Genomic DNA, 10,858 nt, shown 5'->3' with positions numbered 1-10,858 from the left:
TGATTTATTTAACAACGGCTAAACAATCTTTAAAATGTATTATAAAATTATAAAATATAATCGTAAATAAACAATTTAAAACATATATTTAATTTAAAAGAACAAATTAATAGGATAAAAAAATAAATAATTTTAAGAATTTTACGAAACATAAGTTTTTTTTTACATTTTTATGCTAGTTTAACGGTATTTAAAGCCGTTTAAAGTTGTTCCGCAATTCAAGCTCCCAAAAATATGCAGTAGTTTTTAGTTTGATGGTAATCACTTTTTTACTTAAATCAATCAATTTATTTGATTCAATCAACATTTTTCAAAGCAATCTCAAGTAAGAATAAGTTCATATTAATTTTGGTCAAATTGGTTATTTCTTCCACTGTGTCTCGTACTGAGCCATCCAGTGTATTGGAAGCCTTAGCAATTCAGAGAGGTCTAAGCCGTATCGATTTATCCAACTAGATCAGGTGCTGGCAGGTGTTTCTCCCATTGCTTCAGCTGCTCTGACACCACACTGATAGAAAAAACACATGGTAAAAACAAATATAGCCGTATTTTACTTAAGATATTATGTTAGATTTCACTAGAAAACGTATTGAAATTATGTGTAATAAACTTTAGTTTAACTTAAACCCTACTTAAATGTCAAAATGAATAGGAATATAGGAAAACCTAAGAGAAATCATAGTTATTTTAAATGGCTCAAATGTAAAAGTGGCCACTCTGTGCCGTGCTAAAAAGAAGAGACATAATTAATATTAAATTGAATAATAAATTTTAAAATAATAAAAAAAAAATAAATTTATTAATTAAAAAACAATAAAAAAAATAAAAATAAATTAAAAATAGTTTATAAAATTCAGTAAAAAAAACAAAGTTAAAGTAAAAAATAAATAAAAAATAATAATATAAAACAATAAGTAATTCAGGCGAAATTTTTTTTGACATTTTTCTTCCTTTTAATACAAATGCAGTTTTTGTTTTTTAAATATTATAATACTTAAATTAAATATGAAATATATTTAAGTTTAATATATACATATTATAATAATTAAATTCAATATGAAATATATTTAGATTTAATATATTCAAATGTGTTTTTGATTTAAAGTGCTAACACTTTAAATCTACCACATCCGTATTAACGCTAAATCATAGAGCAAAATATTTTAATGGATGTGGAAATATCACAGCATTTTTCTATCAGTGCATTAATGCTAAACTCCTGAGGTAATCGCCTTGTTCGACGTTCCTAATTGGCATACATCCTTAGCGGATCCCTTGCATTCCACCACTCACCCCACCCTACTCGATGGTCTACTTATGACTACGTTTAATTACGGCCAACACATTGTCTATGATTATCAACAGGAACGTTGGCATAAGCTTATTGCCAAAGTTAACTACCATTCAACGAAAGCTATTCAAATTGGCTTTTGAATCTAGTCTAAGCCGAACTTAAGAGTTGGTCAGAATGATAACAGCATTCAAACAGACAATTATGGCAATCATCTCTGGGTAGGTTTATCTCTGAGAGAGAATCTGCAAAATGAGAGAATTTTCTGTGTGGCATGTGTAGGGCTCTACTTTAAGGTGGGTGGATTACACTAGACAACAAAATTCACAAACTTCTTTTTTAGTTTCTTTATTAGATTCGAACTTGACGTCAAATGATATTCTTAAAGTTAAAAAGGAAAGGATGTTTAGCATAAATAGGCTCTCCTATGGAGTCGAATACTTTCATCCAGTTGGGTTTTTCTTTTTATTATATGGCTTCCTCTTTGGCATGTAAAGATTGTCCGTTTCAAGGGGATCTTCTTCTTCTTTCAAAGGGCTCTAAGTCAGGTTCCTCTGTGAGCTCCCTGGATTCTATGCGAGCATAGAGCTTTTCTTTGGGATGGGAACGTCGCTTGTCGGATAAGATGTTCTTCTAAAGTGGAAAGACTTACCCATGATGTTTGACATTTCACAAAAGTTGTGCGTGTCTCGACATGTTCGATATTGATGATTCGTGTATGTATTGAAGGGAAATGTGAGTAAATTCATGACCCATATCGAACATAGATACGTCTATGTATGTAGGTGTTTAGGCCATTGGCCTGGTCGACATTGTGTGGGTTTTCCTGGTTTTGCGAAAATGCCAAAGAGAGGTGGGTGGGGGAAAAGTCATTTGCAAGCGAAAGTTGACGTCGACAGAAAATGTTGCCGAAGCATTCGAAATTATTTACAACTGGTAAAAGTAGCTGGGAAAACCAGTCAAGAAGAAAACTGCAACAACAACAAGAGGTAGAAATTTATGCCATTAGAATCCCCATGCGCAGTTGGGACACTCCTGTCTCTCTCTCTCTCTCTCTCTCTCTCTCTCTCTCTCTCTGTCTGTGCAGTGAAATGCACTTCAATGCTTAAATGACAGTCAAGTTTTTGGGGTTCCACCAAAAATCATTTGGGATGCGACAACAACATGAAAACATGGATGGAAAGATGGAAAAAAAAAAAAGTGAAATGAGCAACTTTTAGTGGAACGGAAAATGCAAAATGCATAACAACAACAACAAACGAAATAACCAAACAAGTAGAAGAAAAAGAACATGCATAACAACCTAACAAATTGGCCTGGACTTGAAGAAGTGCTTAAACTATGTTATATGAATGACATATATACAATGTACATACATTATCAAAGTTTGTTATCAAACCACATTGTGCTTCCATTTATTTCACTCAAGGCGAATTTTAAATAAAACTCGGTGATTTTATTTAAAATATGGGAGTTTTGGGAATTCATATAAACATCAATGGTTTTTGTTTTCTTAAATTTAACCATTTTCAGCTAAAAGAACAATTTGATGTTTTTCAGGCTTTTGGCGATTTCAAATAATAGTTGACATTTAAATTTTATTATTATACCATTTCTTCTAGAAAAATAAATTTTTTTTAGGAAAAAAATATTTTTAAAGAAGTTTGGATAAATATTTTCTTCACCGGTTCAAAATTAATCTTGAAGCTTTTGGCGTTTTTGAAAATAAGAACACGATCGTTTATCTTTCATTTAGAATTTTTTTGTGAGCAAAAATTAGTTGCGCTACGAATTTTGAGATGTGCATTTTTTTTATTTGTGGACTTTGGCGTTTGGATTTGGGCCAAACCAACTTTTACTGGAGGTCAGAGAATGTGAAATCAACGTGAATTTAAATCCTTAAAGTATGCAATAGTGTTCTGGGTATTTGGCAATGAAACAGCTTGGACTTTGAACTTTTTTTATACCCTGAGCGCATTGAAAATTAACAGAAAAAAAGGGTATATTGGTTTTGTGTGAATGAATGTAACAGAAGGGAGTGTGACAGACCTCATAAAGTATATACATTGGGGTGCATCGATTTTTTCGAATCAAATGGTAAACCATATTCGTAATCTACGCTCAATTCTAAGAAGTTTTTACCAAGAAACCATAGTGCGTTTTTAGTCCTTGCTAGGACGAATATTATGTTTTTAGGACAATTTGTCTGTGTATTTAAAAGTCCTGGCCCTAACACGAGTTTTGATATCAATCTTTTCGAAATTGGACTGAAAATACTAAAGATATGCCAATAATTCATGTTAAAAATATCAAAAAACACGTTTTTCAACTCAAAAAGTGGGGACTAGGAATTGATTTTTGAGAACATCTTAGAACTGACCGTTGACTACGACCTTGGGTTACTATTTTTCAATTCTTTTTGGCCCATACAAATCGATGCACTCTAATAAACTTATATTTAGCCCAGTGCGTCTGTCCGTCCGTCTGTCTGTCCGTCCGTCTCTTCGAAAGCGTCAATTTTAGAGACTGTAAGAGCTAGAGACACCAAACTTAAATGCAATATAGAGGCAAGCAGATATAGTTGGTTTTTTTTTTTGTGGATCAGAACACTAAAGATGCCATAGGAACGTTCTGTCGAAAATCAAGTTTCGTAAGAACAACTTTTCTGTTTATTAAGATATCTTAACAAGTCTGACAGACTTTAGTTGCTAAATTAAGAGGTGGATTTTTGTGTAGTGAAAGTCCCTGGGTACAGGGTATTCTAGTGTCGAGTGTGCTCGTTTATTATTACAATCGAGTGTCGGCTGCATAATTACTACGGACTGCGGATGGAGTTGAAGGAGGCGTCATTTTGATGCCAGGTTGCACGTTGAAGTTGCATGCGTCTTGCTCGATTTAATCGTGACACCTGTCCAGCTGGTCAACTGGTTTGTCGCTCAGTCGGGCGGCATAATTAAAAGTTAAATACCTGACCGGGACAAAGCATCTCCACACACACACACATACATACAAAGGACAACGAAGTCGTTGGAAGTCGAGGAAAGTCAGGAATGAAAATCCCAGTGCTGGGAACAGGTAAAGAGAGTTTCTAGGAACAAGTCCACGGACTTTGGTGTTGCATTTTTATGGCACTGCAGGGTGGATAAACGGTACAAAAGGGACAAGAGGGCAGAATTGGGAAAAAGGGGAACAAACTCGAGCTTAAGCACGAACACAGTCCGACTAAATGCTAGCCTGTTGAATTTTTCACAAAAGAACTTACGGCAAATATGTTTTAATGAGTTGTCAGTGGCGTATTCTCACCTTATACCCTTTAACTAAATGTCTCACAGTTTCTTTAGTAAAGTGATTTCCTCTATTAAATTCTTGCAAACTTCCTGCCTTTAAATAAGAAATATTGATCTTTAATTAGCTCAATTTGCTCTCGAAATTTTACAAAAATAATCAAAATTTTTGTTTACATCATCTTTAAAAAGTCATTAATGCTTGAATTACATTACATAAACATCGTATTTCTAGTAAAATTGGTTTTAAAAATCACATAGTAAAGCTTCTACAAGAGGTTACAGTCTTATGACGAAAGCATGTTCGAGACCCAAAGTTTATCATACAAACTTTAACTTAATATGGTCGAGTATATGATTTATTTTATCATAAACAAAGGATCTTTTTACTATATTTTTGAAATACTTTCAGAAACTTCTTCAGACCCAAAGTTTGTCATACAAAATTTTGTAAAAAACTATATTTAATTTTATATGGACGAGTATATAAATTTAGTTTTAATAAAAAATTCGATTTTCTCTTTTAAAGTTTATTTTTTTTCTTTAATATTTTGAAAAAAAAAAATATTTATTATTATAAATATTAGAAAAGCTTAAGATCGTATATTATAAATTTCGAAAAATAGTACATAGAGGTAATTTTTGAAGTAATTTCAGAAATTTCTTCAGCTTACTTTGTGAATTGTTATTCAAGTAAGCGTATTTGTAGTGCGTTGCTCTCAAAATAGCATTTTCCCTTTTAGTTATGCTTAAGTGATGCCGCAAGTTGCCGATGGCGTTGCATATAAAATACTTAGTTGGGGCAGGTTGCTGTTGTCGTATGCTGCAGGTCGTAAGTGCATTAAATGCTAAACTACTTATGCGGTTTATCAGGGAAAAAAGTGTCTTTAACGCGGCATCTCAGCAAATTAAGCACTAAAAACATAAAAGTACTTGGGGAGAATGATAAGCTTAAGCTCTGTAAGACCATCAATGGATAATGTAGAGTTCAAATAGCTTACCTAGTCAGTCTTTCTGTACAGATTGTGCTCTCTTTGAAGAACTTGCTTTAGAAGATATGTTGTACATCATAAGTAAATATAGGGTATCTCAGAGTCTCGCTCACTTAAATCACTTGAAAAGCGTGTTGTATGAGAATCGTAGAAGTCTTTGAAATTTTATTATTATACATATTAGTTTTGTCTCAAAAGCTGAGCAAAAAGCATTTATTGAAAACAGATCTCGGACCGAAACTCAAAATAATAAGCTAAATAAACTGACATATTGCGTGATAAACTTATCTCTTATCAACTCATTTGATTTATTAAACTTATTAATGGCGTTTGTGGCAAGAAACGATCAACATGGCAATGAGATAATGAGGGTAATGCTGTCCACGGAACCGGGAAAACTCACGGTTGCCTCCTGTCAAAATTTGCGCATTAATTGCGCCCCACAACAGGCGCCAATGGAAAACAGGTAAGTCGAGCATACCCCAACCGAGTCGTAAACGTGTTCTTTAAGAATATGAGAACTGCAGCGAGGGACGTTACGATCATCGTCAGCGTTTCCATTATTATGCCGATGATTCACAAACTTGGCGGCATCGGGCCAAGGAGCAGAAGAGTCACAGTGTTGTCGTGCCCATAGCACAGCAGGAGCGGGAAATGGAGCGACAGAGGACCCACAAACGTTTGCGGGAGAAGCAAAGTCTCAGCGATGACGAATCAGCTGGCTGGAATACCGCCGAGATCATTGCCCATAGCACCTTAGACTCAGCAAGGAAACCCCTGGAAGTCTGTACCTCACGACGTGACAACTCCGCAACCTTTAACTCCTGGCTGGCAGAAAAGAAGTAAGCTTCAGAATCTTACTTAATCCCAGACTTCTCTCTTTTTTTTCCTAGCTCGACTAACTCTTTCCCTTAATATCTTCTGCTTTCTTTATGAAATTCCCGTTTTTCGTCGGGTTCCTCTTTTACACTTCATCTTATCCTAGCACGCCTCGACATTCTCCCACTCAACACCCTTTTTTTCTCTTAATCTTACTTAATCCCAGATTTCCCTCTTTTATTCCTAACTCAACTTCCTCTTTCCCTTAATATCTTCTGCTCTCTTTATGAAACTCCCGTTTTTCGTCAGGTTCCTCTATTACACTCCGACTTCTTATCTTAACACGTCTCGGCTTTCTCCCATCTAACAACCTCTTTTCTTTTCTTTTTCCATGGTTTCATTTTAATGCCTTCCTTTTCATAGTCCTCATCTTCCTTGTCCCTATTTATCTCTACCTTACTCTGTCTTATTCTTTGCCCACCTTTATTCCATGCTCTTCCACTCTTCTAAGGAACGTAAAATCCTTATTGAACTCCTTATTTTCTCTTCCCCATCTCTTACCTAATTTAACACCCACGCTCTTATTTCCACTCCATTCCCTCACTCCATTCCCTCACTTATCCAATTCTTTTTCACTAAAACTCCGTAACTGTTTTGAGCTCGACTCTCTTAATTCTTCTATTATTCCATCTAATCTTGTTTCTGTCACTATTATCTTAGACTTTATCTTGCCGATTTCTTTTCTATTTTTCCAGTTAATTTTATGATCTCATTTCATTATTTTGATTTCTTCTATTTCTTTTCCATTTCTCCATTAACTTGTTTTCATCTATTTTCCGAAGTCTCATCCCAGATATCTTTGTCCTATTTATAATATACTTAATTTTCCTTACTTCATAACCTGATTTTCCTTTTCTTCAGATCCTTTTCTCTTATTCGATTTTTTTCCTGAGTTCTCTGATCTCTTCTGATCTTGATCTTTGTTTCCTAGGTTCTTCTTATTTTCTTGACTGATCTTTTATTCCTCTTTAACTCTTTATTTTGATCTTCTTGATCTTTGACGATCTTAATCTTCCATTATCTTTCGGATTCTCTGATCTTTCCTTTTTTCTCTCCATCATTTTTGATTTTCGCGGATTTTTCTTTCGTCGGATTTTGATTCCGATCTTCTTATTTTTCGATCTCCGACGATTTTCTTATCTTATCTTCGGACTCCTTACTTCCTTGACTCCGATCTCCTTTTACTTCCGACGCTTTCTTCCGGACCTTCCTTTTACGGATCTTTCCTGATCTTCTTACGACGTTTTATCTTTTCTCTTCATTCTTCCTCTCCATCTCTTCCTTCTGAGGCCTTGATCCATCCCTCTTCTTCACTCCCTTACTTATCCTCACTCGACTCCATCTTTCCCTTTTCTCTACACTTACTCAATCCCCATTCTTCCTTTCCACTTTCTTGCTCAACTTTCTTTTATTTTGCCCTACTTAAGCCCCTCTATGTTAAATATTACTCCTCCCTTCCGGCAGTAAGAGCCAGCAGCAACAGGCGGAGGATCGCCGCCTGATCGCCCAGCAGGAGGATCAACGTGCCGAGGAGCGAGCTCGTCTCGCACACGAGAAATATCAAAATTGGTTGAATGCCAAGTCCAATTCCACGAAAGTGCGTCGTGCGAAGTCCGACCTAAGTTCGGCGCTGGCCTCAACGACGACAACTTCCAGACAATCGCTGCCGGCGGATGAGGCGCAACGTCGGCTGCACGACTGGGAACGGGTTAAACTGGCCGCCATGAAAGCACAGCGACAGCGACGTAAGGATAAACAGCAGCAACAAGAGCTCATGGAGACTGCACGACGCGAACTCAGTGCGGAGGCCTGGGAACAATGGGTGGATGCCTCCAGGACCAAACCACGTCCGGTGCCCATGGGACAAGGCCTCGACTCGTTGCGTGGCAGCATGGCACCGCTCTATACAAATCCCCATGAGTGGCAACCGATTGTGGCACACGTCAAACGCAATCCACAACTACAATCCCAACCACAATTGGGGGGACAGGGAGAGGGACAGGGACAGGGACAGTCGACGACAGCACGCAATGGACCAGACTATGAACGCCTCGAGCGTCTGGCGCAACCACGACGCAAACAATGCCGACCCACTTCGCGTGAGGAGAAGCTCAATGAGAGCGTCAAGACGTTGGATGAGACCTTGGCGCCAAAGTCCGCCAATTGCAGCGTTGCCAGACAGTCGAGTGCGCCCGAGGTAACTGCTGACCTCGAAGAAAGTCCGAAAGTTATCGAAGCAGAACCTGTCGACATGTCAATAGTCACAGAAAAAGAAGTCGAACAGCAGGTAGGTCTCTCGATAAAATATCGATATATCTAATGTCAATAGATATTTTTTATGACAATAATATCAATAAAAAAAATTCATATTTATATCGGTTCAGTTAGGGTTTTTGGTTATGTTTGGTTTTTTGTTCAGTTTAATTTAATAAGATATTCGAATTTGAAAGATAAGTTTAAAAATTTTACATAAATCGGTTAGTACGGACTTTCGGTTTCGGTATAATAAAAAAATTTAGTAGTAGTTAGAGTTTTAGTTACGGCTGCCAATTTTAATCGGTTAATACCCTGATTTATATAAATATATCGATATTTTATACCCTGCGCAGAGCCCAAAAAGTATATGTATTCGTTCAACAGACGAGTCGGCTTAGTCATGTCTGTCAATCTCAGAGACTATAAGAGCTAGAGACTTGAAATTTGGTATGTAGGTTTGTAATCCAAAGTTGAGTGTAGCTTATATAGTATCAATAATACTGCTACTTTTTTGTCAAAAATATTAAGTACTTAAATATAATATTCAAGTTGAAAATTTCTTGATTTTAATAAATTTTCTTAAATATTATTATCACCAGATGGAGGACCCGTCAGAGGTGTTGGAACCGCGTGGCAAGCCCATTATTTGGAGTAAAAATAATGCACAACGTGTGCGTGAACTTCGTGAGGTCATCAGTCCCCTGGACGATCAAATGCCACTTCAACTGCGCGATGATCAAGTGGAGCAGCTGCGCAAGCATCAGGATTTACAAAATAGCAAGGTATTACCCCGTAAATATCAAGTGAAGCGTGAAAAGTTGCGGGAGAAGCTCAAGGCTTGGGTCGAGGAGGGAAAACTGTTGCCAGAGCGATCTGCAACCGATGAGAAGAGCCCAAAACCAAATCAGTCAATGGAAATCTCACAAGGACCGGAAATAAACACCAATGAATCGAAGGGTCAGCGTTCCGAGGATCAAATGCAATCAACGGCAAGGAAATCGGTTAGCACCGAGATACGAGGCAGGAGCACAGATCCCGCTCGGTTGCTCAAGCTCAAGGACTCTAAGGGAACGACCAAATCCCGACCCTGGCGTTAACTAACCAACAAAAAAAACATCTGACATGATAAACATGCTTATTATATATTTTCTACGTTACAAATCATTCAGCTATACATATACATATTTTATACAAATGGCAAACAAGTTTAGCCTTGCTGCTGACCCGAGTTTAGTTTATTATCTTTGAAATATTAATTAAAAATTTTTAGCTATAATAAAATGTATTATAGTGCCAAATGTAATTAAAGTTTGTTGAACAATCACCATGGTAGGAATGATAACAGTGGGGCCATTGCTCATATTGTGTATGAAAAGTTATTGAAGGTATTTTCAAAATTTTGCAAGTAAGATTTCTTCTTTATAGTAAAAATACAATTTATTGCTTATATCACAAATATATTTTTAGGTTAATTTTCTATATTAAAATCAAGGCTGCAAACCGGTTTTGAACTGAACCTCGTAGAACTGATTTGATACGGGTTTTTAAGCAGCCTGAACTGGATCATGAACCGAACCCTTTAAATTTTTTATTTTAATTCGGTTCGAAAAAAAAATAATTACATAAATTTTATGGTTTGCTAATGTTACGCAATTATTTGAGACTTCGGATTAAAATAAGTCATATTTAAATCTTCAAATAAATTTAAAATATCATCAAAATTTGATTTGATTAAAATCATTATAACATACTTTGATAAACTTGATTTGTTTTCATTTCAATTAATTTAATGTTCAGAATTTGTTGCTACTTTTCCTAAGCAGTAAAAGCGACCAACTTGAATGAGGAAATGAAGGAAGTACAACAACAACAACAAAGACAAAAACTAGTGGCAATCAATGTGTACAAAAGGGAAAATGTGTCCAGGAAAAGTGGAAAATTTCATTGGATGCTTCTTCTTCGAACGATGTCGTCGTCGTGGGCTTCATTGTTCCAAACATTTGATTGATTGATTGATTGACTGTCGTTGATTGATACTCAAACTTTGGTGTATGTGCTAGCTTGCTACTCTGTCTATGAGAGTATGTGTGTGTGTGTGTGAGTATGTGTGTATGCTTGAGTGCCGAGTCATCAATGCGGTCTACTTCATAAACCGA

General features: G+C 36.2%; 1 protein-coding gene across 1 annotated transcript; it reads left to right on the top strand.

The window, feature by feature from the left end:
• Positions 1 to 5,791: 5,791 nt before the first annotated feature.
• Positions 5,792 to 9,997, top strand: LOC117785827. Its single transcript, XM_034624075.1, has 4 exons — positions 5,792 to 6,033; positions 6,095 to 6,409; positions 7,911 to 8,733; positions 9,302 to 9,997. The coding sequence occupies exons 1-4, from the start codon at positions 5,891 to 5,893 to the stop codon at positions 9,797 to 9,799; spliced, it is 1,779 nt and encodes a 592-aa protein (XP_034479966.1). The 5' UTR covers positions 5,792 to 5,890; the 3' UTR covers positions 9,800 to 9,997.
• Positions 9,998 to 10,858: the final 861 nt, after the last annotated feature.

The sequence above is a fragment of the Drosophila innubila genome, chromosome X (assembly GCF_004354385.1).
Source record: "Drosophila innubila isolate TH190305 chromosome X, UK_Dinn_1.0, whole genome shotgun sequence".
Classification (NCBI taxonomy): Eukaryota; Metazoa; Arthropoda; class Insecta; order Diptera; family Drosophilidae; genus Drosophila; species Drosophila innubila.
This window is presented reverse-complemented; position numbering and strand designations above follow the sequence as displayed.